Source organism: Hesperophylax consimilis, chromosome 23 (assembly GCF_061612785.1).
Source record: "Hesperophylax consimilis isolate HC1 chromosome 23, BYU_Hcon_1.0, whole genome shotgun sequence".
NCBI lineage: Eukaryota > Metazoa > Arthropoda > Insecta > Trichoptera > Limnephilidae > Hesperophylax > Hesperophylax consimilis.
Genome location: NC_142858.1, coordinates 28,359,405 through 28,380,695, shown reverse-complemented (window position 1 = coordinate 28,380,695; position 21,291 = coordinate 28,359,405). Strand labels below are relative to the sequence as shown.

General features: G+C 34.1%; 1 protein-coding gene across 1 annotated transcript in view; it reads right to left on the bottom strand.

Annotated features, from left to right (window-relative positions):
• ltl (leucine-rich repeat-containing larval translucida) overlaps nucleotides 1–21,291 on the bottom strand; it is a 96,745-nt gene that overhangs the window by 11,830 nt on the left and 63,624 nt on the right. Inside the window, exons 2-3 of the mRNA XM_089646094.1 lie at nucleotides 2,890–3,058; nucleotides 1,910–2,116 (exon numbers count right to left, since the gene is read on the bottom strand). Of these exons, the coding sequence (XP_089502220.1) occupies nucleotides 1,910–2,116; nucleotides 2,890–3,058 (376 nt within the window). The remainder of the gene's footprint in view (nucleotides 1–1,909; nucleotides 2,117–2,889; nucleotides 3,059–21,291) is intronic.

Here is a 21,291-nt window from a genome sequence, read left to right as displayed (position 1 = left end):
TGTTTTGTATTTATTTTGCTTATAATGCACTTGCATAATGTGGATTGACTAAAATCTAGATGATCATTTGTGGAAAAGTGTGTGGAAGGGTTTAGTTTTTCCTATGGGGAAGATTTAACTCGGACATATAGTCGGAAAAATTGCTGATATCTAGACTTCCGACCTATATATGGATTATGTTCCAAGCCGCGCTAAGCTCCACATTCCAACCAAGCCGAGCTTTAAATCAACCGATATACCGGGCCATAATAGTGTCTATTACAGTTATGTAAACAAACTTATGTTAGGACGAGTTGTTTCGGAGAATTTGAACAATTCATCAAATTTCAACGTTCATTTTCCAGTTCTGTGAAAGATTTTTTCAAGTTCTGTTTTAATTTCAGTTTTGTCAAGCAACTAGCCTATAATGATATAATAACAGAATTTGAATAGGACTTTCACAGAACCCGGAAATGAACGTTGAAATTTGATGAATTGTTCAAATTCTCCGAAACAACCCGTCCTTAGTAATGCATTGATAATTTTCTGTTTATAAAAAAAAACATTACTCTACCATAATACTACACTACCATATTATACTACTCTTCCATGGAAACGTTGAATTGTGCTAGGAAGAGGAGTGTACAAGTGTATAGAACCTTATCGTTGCTGTCCTTTAATATCTATGAAGTACTTTTTATTGAGTAATTAGTATTTTGTTTTAGTAGATCTCTTTGCGAATTTTAACGTATTTTACAATATTAATAACCTTTAAAAGCAACTGAAGCATTAATATTTCAATATAATTATTTTATAATATATAAAATGTAGGTACAAGTCCCAACCAGGCTCTGAGAGATTATTTGTTAATTTTCGAAAAAGGGGAAAAATAAAAAAATAAAACAAATGTACAGGCTCTATTAGGCCTTCCAGAGGGAATAGAAAAAAATATCATTAATCGGATCGATTTCATCAGGAGTAAGATAAAAAAATACCTTAGTTTAGGCACACATCAGGTATACCTGTAGCCAAGGGCGTCGCCCGCTTTTAAGCAGGGGAACAGTTTAACATTTTTATAGAGCTTACAGAGAAGGAATAAGTATGTCATATTTACATAAAAGTTGACGTAAAGCCTGCGTTGCTCGGCATTATGATCTGGGTCGTTGTAAGCTGTGGATGGGCCCATGGACAAACTTTGTTTGGGGCCCCTTTTGAAAGTATATGAATATATTCTTTTGCATTTGGAAAGGTCAAATAAAAATGAAATTCATAAATTTACTAAAAAAATGTGAATATTACCTAGAAAGAGTTGAAAATTAGTTACAACAATCACAAATACATGGATAATCGATTTTTCCCCATGGTATCCCCAATTGGGGTAGGTATGTGGTGGTGTGGATGAAGAGAGTGGAAAATTAATTATTGAATTCACAAGCACAGGGAAAAAGCGTTGCAGGTACAATCCACTCCTGGCTAAGTCCTCCATCATTGCACAAGCCACATTTTCCGCTTAAATAAAAATGTGAAATATTTTTTTGCAAGTATTCAATGTGTATCATTTTTGCACCTAGCCGGACCCCCTCCACAATGGGCGTCTATCGAAAATTTGATTTATTATTTTCCAAATCCTGTGCCCTCAATGGGTTCCATTTTCATAGCATCGCCAAAAATGAATTTACATTAAAGGGAACTTATTTCTTATCTTGGCCTCCCGAATGGAGATATTGTTTAAAAATAAAATAAAAATCAGACCCTGGCCGGGTCCCCCGACCCGAGGTTGGAACCCTAGGCGGGGGCCTCTCGGGCTTAGGCGGAAGTCCGGCAATGACAGAGATGATGCGTTACATCTGTATCTGCCCCCCTGCCCTAGCGTACATTTATCGGTTATCTCTTCAAAGACTTAGAAAGATTACTTAGCGAACTAACCAACCATAGGTATTTCGTTGTCGATCGTGATCAGCTTGTTGGAGTTGATGAAGAGCCACTCGAGGCGGTCGAGGTGGCGCAGAGTGCCGTTGAGCGTGGTGAGGCTGTTCAGTCCGAGGTGCAGGTGACGCAGCGTCTGCGGCAGGGAGTTCTTCTCGATGATGGTCAGCCCGTTGCCGGCAAGGACCAGGTAGTGCATGAAAGGGACGTCCTGGAAACAATCATTAGTGTTCGTTGTTATGATTTTCAATGATGTTCAATGTTTTATTAACGCTTTTTATTTATTTACTATGCAATTAAGAACCAGTACATTGCAAAAGCGATAAAGAAAATATATAAGGTTACATGTGAGAAAAAAAGGTTTCACGTAGGATACACAGTAAAAGGTTAAGTAATACAATATTTGGACAAAGAAACTTTAAATAGGTACATTGCGACTAAAATCTAAATATATTTAAATTTTTTACTTAACAATAGATCATCAATAAAGGTCGTGCAATAATAATAAGTCAACTCATCCAAATCAAAATAAAAAAAATCGGTAGGTAGGTATGGTTTTATTAGTAGTCCTTAAATGTTTTTTATACTTTCCCACACGGAGAAAACTTATTTACGAGTATATGTATATAAAATATTACTAATTTATTGAGATTTTTTTCAAATTATTCGTAAACACGGGATGGCAGGACTCGAAGGAATTAATTAACTGGTTTCCTAATAAATCAGTAAAACGCGAATGTGTTATGACGATGTCGATTTTGATTTTGATTTCGATGAACACGTGTTACGCTATATTATGAACGTACTAAAGTTTTCATTTACCTGTTTGCTTTCGATGGCAACGAACAGATATGATGGTAGAACTGATACTTATTATTGTTATTACTAACTTGTCTACATATTTGGTGTAGGTTTATAATATATTTATATAAGGTTTTACAAAGTTACAGTACCTAATTGAGTCTAATATAGGTTTGAACTCACCTTAAAATCACTAGCACTGAGCACTTTGATCCTGCTCCTGCCCAGGTCCAGGGTCTGGATGTTGGGCATATGGCGCAATATCCTGCGGGGAACCGCGGGTAGATTGTTGTCCGCTAAGCTAAAGTACACCACCCCCGTTAGGCCCTCGAAGGCGGTGTCATCAATATGACTGTAACAAAATTCGTACATTAAATCTAGTAGTACAGAGGTAAACAAATAGAAAATTCCACGACAGAAAAGAAAAAGACAAGACAGGTGATTAAAAAGTACACCACCCCGTCAGCCTCTCCAAGGCGATGTCGTCAACGTGATTGCAACATCATTCAGACATGTAAAGTAATATATACCTGCATATATTGCATTATAGGTTCATAATAGAAGGGTCCATGACAGAACAGAACAGCGACAAGACAGGATATTGTCAGGATACAGTCAGGTCCTCGAAGGCGGCGCACCGTTTCGGATTTATTAGGATGATCTTACATACGTTGAGTTGTATTCCAACGATATTGTAAACAGTCCCAAAAATATTATTACGTGACTAAATGGATGAGATATTTTTTTCCAAGCACAAAACTTTAAAATTTTGTTAAAATTCGTAAAAAAAATTATTACTCTCCACTAAAGTATATAATTGAAAAAAACAGATTAATTTACAAAAAATACAACACATGAAAATTAAAAAAAGAATACTATTTAAATAGCTTTAAAAATATTTTCAAAAAGTCATTAATCTATCGAAGTTTCTGCGAAAAAACTGTGTAAGTCCTAACAAAACAGTGCTCCCTGGTGTACCGGTCGGTACAGGAGTGCTCCTGGCTGGTGTGGTACAATCGTGTCGAAAAAAAATATTATCCTTGAACCCATTACACGTTTTAATTTCAATGTTTTTTTAGAACACATTACGTATTTGTTATGGTACGTATACATTTGCGAACTGAAACGCGAACGAAGCCACGAATTACGGGAAAGAAACGAAACAACTGCAAGCGGCGTTTGACGCAATTTGCGGTTGCTTCGTTCTTTTCTCATAAGTCGAGGTTCAGTTCGGCTATGTATACGCATCACGTGTTTGTTTGGAAAAAAAGACTTTGACTCCTTTGCCACACTACTAATAGGTGACTTTACTTCATTCATGTTGACATATTATTGTGCGATTCCGTCTACTGGTAACTGGGCGAGTTGTTTTGATTCATACGAAGGAAACATTATAAACAAAATTCACTATCGGAGTACATATTCCAGATAAGAATAACTGGAGGCCACTGGTTCGATCCCGATAGGTGAATTTAATGTTGGCGCCTGCCGCTAAACCCTCGTAGATGTCTGGTGTCCCGGCATTCCGACCTTAAATTAATTATTTAAATACACGGTGTCTAAAAACTAGTGGTAGAAGCGGAAAACTAAGAAATCTAAATTACATAAATTTTTTAAATTTTATATTTGATTTTTTTTAAATTCTTTTGGGGAACTTTAATGTTTCGACGGATTTAAAAATATATTAATTTTAGGGTGAATTGCCTAATACAAAAAAAAAAATACATTAAAGATTGATTTTTGAACAGATTTTTTTTTTAAATTTGACCTAAAATACTAAATTTGGACTCGATTTACTCGAAAAAGAGGGCTCAAATAAAAAAAAGTTATAATGCAAAATCGACTCCAAATGTGATGTAGATTGGTCAGTTTCCCGCTTGTACCACTAGTTTCCGGACACCTTGTATACACGTTTTATCTACAACGTCACGCTTGCCAAAGCAAATAGTTTAATTAAATGCCTAGTTTATGTTCTTACACAGACAGGGTCGGCCCTGAGCGAAACGGATCCTGGCGCGAGTTAAACTTTTGACGCCCCTTGTCTATGATGTCTAGGTAGGTGATCACTGTAATCAATGATATTCGGATGATTTGTATATTTGTGTAGCGCCGTTTTCGTGAAAAATACAATCAGCGTCTTGGCGCCTTGACGATTCGGCACTCGGCGCGGGCAGCGAGTCCGGGGGTAAAGTGCATAAACTTCGGGAGGTGATTCTCCATGATAGTACATGTAAAAAATATGCATAATTATTTTCAAAGTTTTATGTAAAATCACCTCACGAAATTTGTGCACTTAACGAAAGTATTTTTTTTTTTACATATTGACGTTTAGCGCTGTTTTTAATTATTATGTAAATTGAAAGGTCCACGTTAAATGCCGATTCTTTTAGATTTAGAACAAGCTGTCAAGCATTACGACCAAGTTACCGAGAATCGGCGATTAGGGAAAATGGTTATTTTATTTATTGGATGATTTGTAAAGCGCCGCTTTTGTGAGATATCACCCCAGGGGCGCTTTACAGTTAATGCAGGTATTACAAAAAAATATAAATATTACAAAAATAAATTGAAATTCAGTTAAATAAAATGAAGTACAGAAACAGGTGACACGAAGATGGAGAATCTGCAGCAAGAATCCTAGGTGGTGAGGAAACTGGACCAGCTGCTGCAGCGAGAGAGTCCACCAACAGTGCCAGCACGAGGTTCGTCATCCGTCCAAGTATTTGTCTGCTGCTAATAGAGCGCTGACACAATGTCCTCTCATAGATAACAAATCTTGGCAGCACCGCTGTGACGTTCGGCAAGTCCATCTCCATGTAATCTTGTTCCTGGTGGTTAGTGGAGCATTGTGCCCGCAATAAAACGCGACGGTCGGGATAATAAATTACCCTGGGCACTTGTTAGGGCTTTCAGAGTTTCCAAAAATTCCGTTGTAAATATCTGGCGTACCTACAGTTACTGATTCTCGTCCCAAGTTCAACTTCAGCGATTTTCGAATATTTTTTAGGACAATTTTCGATTATTCATTTTTAACACACTGCACTCTAATCACATTATTATAAAGTACTGATTACTAGTTGGTAAGTTAATTTAAAATGAGGATTCACTGATTTTAAAAATAATTTCAAAGGGATGTTGCCTCATTTCCCTTGAAAATACTAAAAAAAACACAAAGCGGTTGGAAGACGGCATGACGCGTCCGGTTGCCACAAAGGCGCTAACTAACTACTATGAACCCTTATCATTAATATCGTTCGAGTTACGTATCGAGTTAGCAAGTTAGCTATTTAAAAGGATTTTTTTCAAAGTAAAAGTATAAAGCGGAAAATCTTCGCTTTTCAGAAAAGGAACTCTCAAACATTGAGCTATGGTGTCATGCAATTCGCACACATTTAAAAAGCTAAGCCAATCATTTATGTTCAGCAAAAAAATTTTTTTTTTTCCCCTGAAGATTTGTTGAAATATATCTAACAATAATATTTTCTAAAATAATGATACAAAGGGAAAATTTTGACAATTGAAGTTACAAGAAATGCTACTTACTGTGACAGGAATTGTGAAAATGTTTTTCGTGGCAATTCTCAACTATAAGTTTCAAAGACCTACGTGTGTCGGCTAATGAGGCATAAAAAGCAAGGTATTAAAAATGTATAGAAAACAGGTATATATTTACAAGAAAAAGCACAAAAGATTTAACGCCACACATTTCACATTCGTGAAAAATATTTTGCGCAAATAATGGAAATTCTATTTTCATAAATATCAAGTAGGTGGTAAGATATTCCAATGAAAGATGTCAAAGGGATGTCGTTTGATGAAAAATACAATTTTTCAAAGAAACGACTTATTATTCTCAATTCTATACATTTGGTTCATTGTAGAAGTAGGTATAAAAATGCTTTTGATGTGAAAATAAGATATGTGGGACTCTACATGATTGTAACTTGTTTTTTTGGTAAACTTCATTATTAGGTACCTACCTAAAATATAATATTATAACAGAAAATTATTTTATTTGGAATTTTAAAAATTGGAACTTATTTTCTATTGGAACTTATTTTCTGAAGAATTCAGATAAGCGATTAAGTACCTATCTATAATATATTTTTACAGAAAATTATTTTCATTATATGAGACGTGTTTTTGTTCAAATTTTTCCGGTCCAGGCTATGATCAACGATTTGGCAAATCACAGGTAAATAGATAATGCCCCCCCACATCTCCATTCTAAGATACGTGTATTTTATAAATTATTAATTCTTTAAAATTAATTCCTTTGGGGTCTTTAAGAGGATAGGAAAGAGTAAGCATGGGTCTCCCAAGAAAACACAGAGAGAGCCGACGAAATATAGATGTTTCCATAGCCGAAATGAATTCAAGAAAGTGCTATAGAAACGAAAGGTTCTCATATATCAAATGTCAATTTTGGTGCGTTTTGGCATTGAAGTGACTATGCTTCGGTGCCAAAGGGATTAAAGAGGCTAGTTCTTCCATGGAAAGTAGTACAAGGAAAGCATTCCCACCTGACTCCTGTGCTCAACTCCGAATGTTAAGATAGGGCTTGTTTCTGCACGGAGTCAAAGGTTTTTTTTTGGCTGCTAAACTTAACAGTGAGGCGAACTTGCGGCTTGTACATGCGTATATGCGTGCCTTTTACCCTTGCACAGTTTACTACCTAATTCAGTACCGTCCTTCAACGGATATTTAACTCCTAGGCCAGACCAAATTCAATCAATGGATCGTACCTAGTTTAGTCTAAATTGTACCAAAATGTAATGTAATATTTTATGTGTGTTGTAAATTTATGGCTCTATTTATTTATTTATTCATTTGTATCATTAACGCCTTTCGGTTTTTGCATAATATAACTTATATTGTATAAGACACAAATTGTAACATGAAATTAGAATTGCGTTGCGAATAGCAACGGGTGTGTAAATAACAAAGGGAAATTATATCATGTTTAAGTGATACAATATTCAAATACCAAAAATGCGATGGCAAAAGTTATCTTTGCATACATAACATTCTTTAGTATTGATTAATATCCTGCACAGTTAATATATTAATTTACTTTTTAATTTCATACACACATAATATACAAGTAGTAATCATTAAAAGTGATGAAACAAATCTAGGTTAAATAGGTTTTTTATCGCTTTTCATGACTTTATATCACTTTTTAAAGGTGTGAACCACTTCATATTGGCCTGAAGAAAATACTCTGTATCCGATACTTGGAATTAAATTGAAACATTTCTTCGGCTTGCTTCTAAAAGAGCCAATGCCAGATTTTAGATATTTTTTGTGAATTCGTTGACCCTCACGCCGTTTTCCCGCAGGGGTAGGCAAAGAGGACGGACCGCCAAACAACTCGGTCTTGGCACACACTCCTCGCCTCATTTACATTCATACATCGTCTCATACATACTCTTCTATTGTTCTGACTCTTGACATGGCCCGACTCAAGTATCTGATTCACGTGATCGTGTGATATCTTCCTCGGGCGTGCCCGACTTCTTGTACCATTCCCATTCGCGTTATATATACTTCTAACACTCCTTGCCAAAACATCAAAGCGTGCTTTTCTTAATCTTACTCATTACGCTTACATCAGCCTTGCACTCTTTGAAGATCTCCACATTTCTCACACGACATAAATGGTGTTTAGTACCGACGATTGGTACATGAAATGGACTGTATGACATAACAAAATGGCAATGGCATCGATCTTCTTTCTTCCCAGATAAGACCTTTTGGAAATTAACTAAAAACAAGAGAAAGGGAAATTTGAATAGGCACTGGGATTTGGAATAATCATAAAATTGTTTCAATTATAAACACATGGTTTTCCAAAGAAACATACGACCCCGGGATCTCACTTATACAGCATTCAGTATTCGAAATCTAAAAGAACCACGATTTTCGGGGGCTAATTTTATACTAGTAAAAAAAAACATGCTAAATAGAGCTGTACATACTAGACCTCGATAAATTTGATGACATGACATTGGCCCTTTAGGAACAAAACACAGCCAGTAAAATAACAATAACAATGTCGCCTAAGTGTTAATAAGCAAGAGCGCATAGTGCGTTCCAATCAGAATTTGGGCCAAACGTCCGAGAAAATTTGACGCTGAAATAAAATAATTATGGTTACAATGAGAGCTTCCTCCTTTAGCAGCGGCGCGATGGGAAGTGAACGGGCCATTTTAAGTACAAGTGCGGGTAAGTGAATAATTGTTACTGAATCCGAGTCGCACTAGACTGACTTAACTTCACAGCATTCATTTATAGGGACGGCAGAAACATATAAACGATTCAGTCATCTTTACAAAATAAAAAAAATACTTGATGTTTTTTTTTGCACTAACGCCAATTAACATTAATCTGAGAAACATAATTTCCTTCCTGCTGTATGAAGAGCCTTTTTGCGTAAATGAATGAGTGAACCTGAGTCTTGAAGAAAAAGGACAGCATTTCCACCTAAGTGTAGTGTGCACTTGACATTATTTTGAACAGGGTTACCAGTTGTGTATTATTAAATTATCTGCGGGCACTGAACAGCACTGAAAGGCTAAGAGGCTGTGTTCGGTGGAGCCCCCGCACTAGAGCCGATTTTATATTTACACAATTCCTCTACAAGGTAAAGCACTTCCATCAGGATCAATAAATATTCTATCAAACTCAATCGGTAGCTAATGAGAGAGCTGCTGACTTAAGAGGATCGGTCACGCTGCCCTTTTCATAGAAAACTCAAATGCGTATTGGAGGCCAAAATACTTAATTGTTTGTCCCCTGTAGGCTCAAAAACTACTGGACCGATATTGCTGAATATTTCAAAATTTCAAGAACATTTACAAATTTGAAATGTTCACTCAGAGCGTGGTCGGAGTGATAGAAGAAGACTTCAGGAAATATCACTGTTAGGAAGTATCACAAATAGCACTGGAATGAGATGAGATGAGTGAATAAGAGTAGACATAATGTTGTGTTTTTAAATGATGGTATTCAGTAGTGAATGGTGGAAAAATTTGAGGACGCTTAAGAAAGACTTAACACATTATCTCTGCACTTGAATGAGATACGGAGTCGACTTTTGTTTTTCACATAAAGTCTGATTTTAAATTTGAATTTCTGGTAAAATCCTAGATAAAATTAATCGTGGCGACTAGCGATAGTACTCAGGATATTAAAATCTAGTTACTAATGTCGATATGATGTAGATTTTTTAACAATAACAATGTGGATTTCATGATACTACACGAAACGAATGGAAGAAAAAGTCGGGGATGCTCGAGGAATACATGAATCAAATAAATATTTGTGGTAAAATGAGGCTTACCATAAATAATTAATAGTGGTAAAATGAGGCTTACCACAAATAATTATTAGTGGTAAAACGAGGCTTACCACAAATAATTATTTGTGGTAAAATGAGGCTTACTTGATGATTGAAGAAATATGTGTAAGGAGAATGTTTGACGTGTATGTGAATGGTAGTAGAAGTCTAGGACGCCGAAGAAGACATGGCACTATTTAATGAAATGAATACCTACTTTAAAACGGAAACGTTTTCAAATGTGTACAGTACCTAATACTATTTCCACCTCAAAAATGCACCCAGGTTTTAGGTACATTAAAATTCACAACCTCAAAATCTTCTTTCAAACCATTTTTAACCCCGTGCAACGCCGGGTGTGCGTCAGCTAGTTTGAAATAAATCTGACATCTCCAATTTATTTAAAATCTTTTTGACTCCTCTGTAGATTCCAGAAGAACTCACTAAAAATATCTAAACATCTGATAATAAAAGTATATAAGGCGGCTGGGGAGGAACATATGATGATATTTTTCATCCAATATGCAATTCAATATACCTACAGTGGACAACATGTAAACACATTCAATATACCTATAATAGACAACATTTAAAACTATTCAATAGGCCTATAATAGACAGCATGTAAACATATTCAATATGCCTATAATAGACAACATGTAAACACATTCAATATACCTATAATAGACAACATTTAAAACTATTCAATAGGCCTATAATAGACAGCATGTAAACATATTCAATATGCCTATAATAGACAACATGTAAACACATTCAATATACCTATAATAGACAACATATAAAAATATTCAATTGGCCTATAATAGACAGCATGTAAACATATTCAATATGCCTATAATAGACAACATGTAAACACATTCAATATACCTATAATAGACAACATATAAAAATATTCAATTGGCCTATAATAGACAGCATGTAAACATATTCAATATACCTATAATAGACAACATATAAAAATATTCAATTGGCCTATAATAGACAGCATGTAAACATATTTAATATGCCTATAATAGACAACATGTAAACACATTCAATATACCTATAATAGACAACATATAAAAATATTCAATTGGCCTATAATAGACAGCATGTAAACATATTCAATATGCCTATAATAGACAACATGTAAACATATTCAATATGCCTATAATAGACAGCATGTAAACATATTCAATATGCCTATAATAGACAACAAGTAAACATTCAATACACCTAACAATGTAAACAATGAAAACATGTAAATTGTAAAACTTACAATTTAATATATCAGTATCATAAAATGAAGAAGAACACAAGAAATGCCGTGTGGGCGTGTTTGATGTTCCAAATATTTTTCTAATCGAACCTTAAATTTACAATACAAAACTGAGTTTACGAAATTCAAATCGAATGGAGATCTACGGTGTTAGGCGAGTGTAAGTGATTTAAGGGTTATTGGGCAAAAATGGAACATAAGTTTCCATTGAAATTTGTATAGAATGCACTTCTAGATCAGCATGTTTGACGGCCTCCGTGATCGAGAGGTAAGGCTCTCGATTAGCTAGCAAGGTTCAAATCCCGGCGTGTTATTTCACTATCTCATTAAAAATAATAAAGTATGTTTGCGGCAAGTTCCAGAATGGAAGATACTCTGTCTATCGCCCTGACAGTAATAACATTATTCAAAATTGAAACGTTGCTTGAAATTGCGTTGGCCGTGCTTGGTAACCAGATCTGAATAGCCAGGTACTTCACCATTTTCTTCTTCTTCCTCATCTCCCCCCTGGCTACCTTCAGCCTCACAACATACCCTCTGCCAGTTCCATGCCTCACTGCCAAGCATCAGGGTAGGTACCAGCACTCCATTGTGGTCTAATAACTTCGCTTCTTTTGACATTTTTTTTAGCGCCAACCGCGTTCTGTCCCCTATTGATGAAGTTACCCTAATTTACCATTCATTCAATATTCCTTCTCTCTTAACTTACATTTGAGCATCTCCTTGAGTGTAAACTTTACTATACTATAGTAAAAATATAGGTATACAAATAATAAATTACGTAAAGTGACCTTTCCTCGCTTAGGCAAGGGCAGGGAATACTTTGACCCCGTCTTTTTATGTTACTTACGAATAACTTGGCACTTTTCAAAATGCTCTTTTGTGTTATAGTAGCTGAAGGGAACCACTCATTTCAATGACCTTAGAGGAGCCGCGGTGATCTTTTGTGAGAATAAAGAAAGATATTTTTATGAGAGTTTACAGACTAGCTATGTTTCTGTCCATTGTTTGTTACCTGCCAAGGGCGTTCTTTATGTAGGAACCTAGTTATATTTACAAGCGGTGCAATTGGAGCAGTCCGCTCCGGGCGCTGACTTGCACAAAGCGCCAAGGAGCCGAGGCGCATATAATAATCTTATACGGTTCCATGATAACTCAACACATTGACAATTCAACACACTTTTAAAGTGTGATATAAAGTCATTAACGATGAATTTTTTTTTTAACATAACCTAACCTAACCTACTTAACCCAGTTTATAAAGTTTTTCTTTCATCACTTTCCATGATAATAACTTTATATAACTTTTTAAAGATGTGATAAATTATCATTGTGATGATTTATCCGGTCACTATATATATATATATATATATATACACAATTCTTCTACAAGGTAAAGCACTGCCATCAGGGTCAATCAATATTCTATCAAACTCAATCGGTAGCTATTGAGAGAGCTGCTGACTTAAGAGGAACGGTCACGCTGCCCTTTTCATAGAAAATTTAAATTTGTATTTGAGGCCAAAATACTTAACCATAGTGAAATTTTTTTATCAACAGGTAGCAGTTGTCTAATACGGAAATGAAATAATTTATTTATTTATGTTTTAAATTATAAAATATAGGCCACTAGAGAATACAAGTTTTCATGATTTTAGAGGCAACATTGGCAATAATATGTGAGTCAAAAGTAATTATTAAATAAAATGATTTATTTACTGTACGAAAAAAAAATATTAAAAAAAAACATTTTTATGGGCGAAAACTCAAATTCCAATACACCGATTTATGTAAATTAGAATTTTAAGCCAATAAAATGCCTTTTAGCGCTTAGTATTTTATTTTTCATTATATTTGAATCGTCAAGATTTTTTTAAAATAATTATATTTATCTCACACAAAAATGTCAAAATTGCTTTGAAAATGAAATAGAATTATTTGATGCCCTTTACATCATAATTTAAAACACAAATAAATAAATGTGTACAATAGTTTTTCGTGTAAAAATAATTTTTCAGTTTAGTTTAGGTATTTTGGCCTCAAATCCAAATTTAAGTTTTGTATGAAAAAAGACGCAAAGCCGTTCCTCTTAAGGTGAAATGTCATTAATTAAGCAATGTTGTTGTTATTATTATTATCAACCGTTTTCAGGATAAAAAGTATCCGATCCATGGGCTATGAATCGCGAGTTCAAATCCCAGTTTGCGCTAGTAAGCTTTATTTTTTTAATTTGTGTTATTTCATAATTTATTAGTTAAAAAAAATATACAGTAAGTTATGCATTTATTGTTAGTTTATTATAGGTTAAGAACTATGTGACGATATACCGATACGATGGAATACAACAAACAATGACATTTTAGAAAATTAAACTAGCATAAGTCATATTCATTGAAAGTATAATCAGACACCACTTGTCTTTAATTTGGAATTTGTGGAACCGAAATGAGTATCGAAAATAAAAATAAAATACCCAAATCTGATGCTATCGAAATATTTAGGTGAACCCGTTTAAAATTTAATTCTTCTTTTACAGATATCTGGTTACAATTTTGAGGAAGTCTCTACGCATTAGAATCGTTCGTGGAATCGAATGAATTACCACATGGTATTTTGTATATGCCATTTTCTTTAAATGCTTATCTCCTAACAGAATCACGAGTCAGTCCAATTAACGACGAATTCAAAAGATGGAAAACATTTAGTTTTATGTAGGAGTGTCCGATTCTTCCATTGATTTCTGGGAAATAAAATAGTTCGAGAAGAACAGAGTTAGAAACTGGGAAGAACAAAGACGCTTAGTAAATTTGTAAGAATAATAACTAATTCACACAACTTTCCGTTCAACAACAATTGAATGAAACAGAATTCCTGGAAATGTGGAATCGATAAGACGGTCGACCTTCTACAGGTCAAACATACAATAGTATTCAGTCAACTTGACGACTTCCTAACAGTTCCATGCAAAATTGACAGAGACCATAGATTTTAATATTTATTTTGCTTTTTGGTGCTAAAACATACATTTATTAAGTGTTTAAAAGTTTTCCAATCCTTAATATTATCAATTTTCTTGTTCGAGTTCCTCCATGGCCACTAAGGCATATAATAAAAAAGAACACTAGAAATGTCTTTTGGATGTATTTCGTGATCCAAATATTTGGCCAATCGGATATAAATTTTAAATACAGAACTGTGTTTCACCATGATTACGAAATTTAAATAGGATGGAGATCTACCATGTCAGGTGAGTGTAAGTGAGACAAAGCGCGTGCTAAATGGAAAATTTACTTCCATAAAAATATTTGTCTAAGGCACTTCTAGATTACTTTTTTATTCTCTGCCCTAAAGGTATAAAAGAATCTTCTATCTATCTACAAATATAAAGAAGAGTGTTTTGTAATGAACGTATGTCTAAAAGTATGAAAGAGACGTTCGTTTATGAAAAAGATGGCATGATTAGATTTATTAGGCCGACTGGTTTAAATGGGTATGTCTTCTGTTGTTTCTTGTCTTTTTACAGAAGCTTCCTTCTAAGTAACGTGTACCAGTAGTCCAGTAGCGCGATCATAAACGTGTAAATAGTGTACCTACATTGCAGTAGTATTATTCCAAGGATACACATAATTATAATTCACGAAATAATCCACTCAATGTCTACAAGAAGAATCACACAAAGGATATAAAAAGAGGAACCAGTCCATTACAAAGTGACCCAGTCAGTAGTCACCACACATATCTACAGTTTTAAAACAAGAGGAGTGTTACTGTTTACATGAGATTTGAAAAGCAACCCCACGCCCTTTTCTGAAAACAGAAAGTTGATAATTCTTGATGAAATTGTGGTATACTTGACTTTGAAAATAAGAGGATAATTACTGTCTACGACTGATTTAGTAAATTAAAGTATTTATCATAAAAGGTATAAAATAAATTGGTTTCACTATAAAATTCATAGTTTTAGAAAGTTTTCAGATAGGTATGTTTATAGGTGTCCCGGATTCTAAATTATTACAAACCATTTGAGCATTTCAGGTAAAAATATGCCATAACCCATCACACAGTAGAAAGTCTTATCTTTGCGATAAAGGGGTTATCGTAAAAGTCATTATTTATGCTGGAAATTTAAACTGTTAAATAATTATTATTTTAAACTAACTACAATAATCCCTTTTAGAAATTCGCCGTTTTGTAGATTTGTAAAAAATGCCATAAAATGTGCAAACCTTTGTATATATGTTTTTTTGGTTTTAGGATAGTTTAAATTATCTTTCATTTGCACATCAACAGCCATAAATCATTCACTATTTATAAACACGAATTATAGACGCCGCTGGCTTGTGATTTGTGCGTGATTGCGATGAAATTTTTTGGATTATAAATTATACAAAACAATTATAGCAAAAAAAATACTTGTAGATTAAATAGTAATACGTAAATGTGTGGAGTTGTTGGAGCAATATGTAAACATATTCGTGAACCAAATGTATACAATAAATATATTTATTACATAAGCACATCCACCCTAACAACGACATTTTTTCGGATTCACTGCCCAAATTTAGAAGTGGCAGCATGTCAATAATATTATAAAGTGATCCATGCGCGCGCACACACATACACACACCTATACACCACACGCGTCTCTCGGTAATTACTGAATATACATATCACATATCGTGGAGATACTGCCAAAAGTTGATAACTAAATTTTTGTTTTTTTGAGTAAGAGATGATTTTAATATTAATGTATTATAATCTATCTTTGGAATAATTGTGGGTACCCTCGTATGTCGGTAGAAAGTTTTTAGCTATTGCTTTTTTTATAAAACATTGTAAATTCATTTTTTTATAATTAATAAACAAGAAAAATATTACAAGAACACTTACATGTTTGTTTAATAAACAACACTAAATGTTTTTAAATCAATTATATTTCCGATTTTATGTCCGGGTTAAATCTTCCCCATAGGAAAAACTAAACCCTTCGACATACTTTTCCACAAATGATCATCTAGTCAATCCACATTATGCAAGTGCATTATATAAGCAAATAAATACTAAACAATACAAGAACAACACGTCAACTCACCAGAGATCAAATGGGAAAATAATTCACCGACTCCAGATATTTTCATATCAGAGGGTTCGGCTCGGTAGAACTTCTAACAGGGCCTATAAATCCAACTGATCCCTCAGCATAAATATTTAAAAAATCTTTCGTTATCCTACATGTATTCAAAATGACCGACTTGCATCTTTTTATATACATTTTTTGATAGATCTAATACGCCTAAATTTTTAATGAGAGAACTAGGTATAATGCCAGTAGCCTAAATAACAAATGGTAATATTTTTATATTCTGAGAATTCCAAATTCTTTTTATCTCATTTCCTAAATCTGTGTATTTTCTTATTTTTTCATTAACAGTATTGTATTATAACTAACATTAACATTATTTACCAAAACCTAGATTTTATAATCAAGATAAAACCATTAAATTGAGTTTATTCCAAAACATGTTTTTGTAAGTTACCCCACGAAATGAGATATTACAAAGAAACACATAATAGATACACCTTGAAATATTTAACATCTTTAAATTGATTCATTATTGTAACCAATGTGCTATATTATGTAAAATAAAAATATGATTTGTTAGAAAATTGATCTGTTGAAATTTAGAACTCAGTTTCTGCAATGAAGAAGAGTCGATAGGACATTAAACATTTTGTCTCAATTCATTTCAGATCAATAATTGAATAAATATATCAATCCATGAATTAATATTATGATCTTTAACCCTTGCATTTGTGTCTGACAAGCTGAATAACTTAATCATATAATTATTAATATAGTTTGCATCGTCAAATGTTTACATACATGAACCAACTGTGTAGTCGTTGTTTGAAATATAATATATGTAAATTGGTTATTATCAATATTTACACATGTTGTGATTGTATTGGAAGTAATTTGTAGGATGCACCATTGAATAATTTGGCTGTCACAAACACAAAAATAGGTGTCATTTTTTGGAAGCTCCATTGAATATATTGGCTGTCTCAAACGCAAAAACAGCTAAAATGTATAGGAGGCGCTATTGAATATATTGACTGTCACAAACGTAAAAATAGCTGACATTTATTACCCAGGTACTGTTAAGGTTGTATTTTTCATTCATCCCATTGGCAATTTTTGGAATTATTCTTCATCGACTACAAAAATCCATGAGTCTTTTTGGAGATATATATCCCAGCCTGACACGATTTGGTGAAAGTTGTTTTGAAAAATAAAATAAAAAGTCGATAAAAGTTTTAAATTGTTTAAATAACCATTGAAGAATTCAACCACCATTTGTCAATATTAAAATAAATTCTCATCTAGTCTATCTTCTGTTATCCTTGTCTGTTTACTTTTTTATTTGTTCTGCTTAACCTCTCTTTTTCTATTTGTTTATTGTTTTGTAAACTTATAATTTTGAAACTTATAATTATGATATTTATCTATTTTTGTACTGTCGAATGTGAAACTTATAATATTGGTATCAAAATGCCAATGTAAAATTGTACCTATTAAAAACTCCCATCTATGTATTGTAAGTTCCTCTCGTCCTAAAATGAGTTGTGTAACTCATCGGAATTGCTCTAGCATGAAATAAACTTTAAAATAAACATAAAAACGTGATAAAAACTTATTAAATGTGTAAAAAAAAACCGTCACGCGTTCCGTGGCGCTTATTGTTTGTGTTGTGAACAAGTCTTTGTATTTTTCTCAATGAAACAATTCCTTTGTTATTATTAAAATATGCACAAAGAAATACATAACAAACCAAATATGCAGTTATATTGAAGTTTTATTATAAGATTTAAGTTGTTTCATCAGTTGTACTGTAAACGAATCATTTTCCAATGAAGAAATATCAATAAAATACTGATGAGTTTAGTGAAAATATTGATATGGAAGAAAGTCTTGCTGCAAAAAATTTGGGAATAAAGAAAAAAATTGAGATTTGCTCCAAACAACAAAACATACCGCGAATGTTCGATGAGGCTTCCCCGCACAGAGTTTTGGCGGCCGGGCGGAAAAAGCCGACGAGTCATGAGGCTGGCCGAATGAGGATTCGTTCCTTGCAAGCCCATCTTGCCACGCTTTTAAGTTTTATCCCCCTAGTTTCAGTTTCACATCAAAAAAATATTATCGATAAAAAACATTCGATTCTCCATGCGATGTAGATACTCCAGTTTCCCACTTGTACTACGAGTTTCCGGACACCGTGTATATTAGCATTAATGAATGCTGAGACTTAGGAATGAGAAATAAAGCTGTCACCAATTTACATAGCCCTAGGACTCCTAGGCCCCGGACAGGTCAATTAAATTGGTTGACTATCTGCTCCCTAAAGATATAAGGTATTTTAAGATGCTGAGGTAATCAATTTAACCAGAAGTAGGGAATGATTGAGCTTACTTCGAGCCCAAAAGAAACATTCACAACACATTTCTGCATGTAGAAAATTAAGTATTTCTGATTTATTAAAATCAGGTTAAAAATGGGATTGCAAGCGGTTTTTTTGTTAAAATGTTAGCATATTCGTAATATATCGGAACGCGTGTTCATTATTATAATAATTTTTTTATGTGAAACGACTCGAGAGTCTCAACTGCTCCAAATAGTCTGGAGTACCTGACTATTCAGAACAGGTCTCCAAACATGGCCAAAGTCATTTCAAACAACGTTTTAATTCTGAATGATTGTCTTACAGCAGGGTGATACTGAGAGTATCTTCCACTTCTACTTCCATATATTATTTTAAAATAAGATTTACTTGCAGACGCCGGGATTTGAACCCGCGACCTTTAGTTTGCAAACCGAGAGCCTCACCCCTCGATATCGGAGCCTTACCCCTGATAATATGCAATGACGAAATGCAAACATTTTAGAATTTTAATGAACATTGAACAATTGAACAATGAATTTCCGACATCGCGATAACAGATTCCTGTTTTACTGAAAGTTTATTAGGAAACCTATCAATTCATTCGTTAATGGCTTGCAATCCCGTTTTAACCGGATTATGAATAATTGTAATAAAATCTTAATAAATTAGCAATTTCGGTTTGTTTTCTACTTGTATAAATGTATCTCTTCAGTCTATGAGTGTTTCTAGTTTTATTGTACGTAGGTTCCATGTTCAGTGTTTCCTTCAAGATGCATATCCATTGCAAAAGCCCGGTGGGCGTGCACACATTATTAATATAATGAATGTAAGTGTTCACGTTCACGAATCCAGTTGGTAGTGGGCAGTGGCCAGTGGCCACGCTTGAGATGGATGTATGGCGCCACGGCTCCCGTGCGTTGCATCGTCCAGACGCATAGGACCACTTGACCATTTGACACTGACACATTTATCTTCAATTCTTATTGAGTCTTAGATTATTTCACTTGTTTACAAAACAATCGCTTTTTTTTACATTAGCTCCACATAGGAGGCCCACAAAAAATATATATTTCCCTCAGGGCCTATGTCATATTTGAGGATGCAGCGTGGAGAGGTCTTTTAAGATAAGATAGTGTAGGAAGTTCTGGGGAGCAAAAAGTTATGAGGTTTGGGTAGGAATCTGCGGAACAGTGTGTTCAGAAGTGACGGGTATATGAATCCATCCCTCCCACTGCAAGTCATGCTGCAGAGGTTATAAGGTATCTCCCGATCCGGCCTGCTATGCAGTTGATGGAAAAACCTCACCCTACGTACCCGGCCACCCCTACAAAACGTAGTGGTGACCAATGGCAGAGGTGTTGATTATCCAATAAATTGTTTCCGGGGAGGCAGTCAGTAAAGATTCCTTGAATTTCAGTTAACTTTTTGCACCCCTAGTATCCGTTTAATAAATGTTTAGGATAAACGTATTTTTGGAAATAGTGACTTCAAGTATACCTCCACTGTAATGTAATAGTGTAATAATTTAACTTTGTTTTGTGTTGGAAATATGGAGATATATACGGTGTCCTAAAATTGAGAGCATACATAATATATTACATTACATTTTGGTACAATTTAGACTAAACTAGGTAAGAACCTTTGATTGAATTTGGTCTAGCCTAGGAGTTAAATATACGTTTAAGGACGTCCCTAGATTGGGTAGTAAACTGTGCAAGGGTACAGGGCCCGCAGATACTTTAATAGTTACCCTGTACAAGCCGCAAGTGCGCCTCACTGTTAAATTTAGCTGCCTCCTCTGAAAAATACTTGACAAAACCCTTGTCTCCGTGCAGAAACGGGCGGTCCGTTTGCTAGATCCCACTATCTTAAAAAGCGTTTAATTTTAGAACTCTTTTCTGATTTTTTTTTCTTTTTGTTTCTCTCTTTTCTTATATCATTACCACCTACACCTTGCTTGGAAATTATTTATTGAACACTTTCAATGAAAAATATAAAAGCTTAAATGTATCCACACAGTAAAATTATTGAAAAAGCTTGGATTACACTTGGCCTACTTATGTGTATAAGAAAAAGGGACAAACTCCATCAACAAATAAAAAACATGTGTTTATGATTTTCCCTGAAACTATTATTCAAAAAACTATAGAAAAATCTGCTCTAATCTTACTAAATCGGCTAAACAAAATTACTACAGAGTACAGAGAAAATAGATTAATACAATAATAACCCAAAAGTTTTCTGACAAATATTTAAACAAATCCCCCATACTAACCAAAACAAAACAAACAAATTGAAAGAAATAACCGATAACGATATACAACTAGTAAAATAATGCATCAACTAGTAAACTACACAAACATTTTTTTTGCAAGCATAGTCACGAATTTAGCAAACAAAATAAACGTACCTCAAAACTTTAACCCGAACATAAACAAACACTCAAATTCTCAAAGGAAGAAATGTTCACTAAAACAAACCACCATACACGAACTTTATCTAAATTCAAACCAACATCTTCA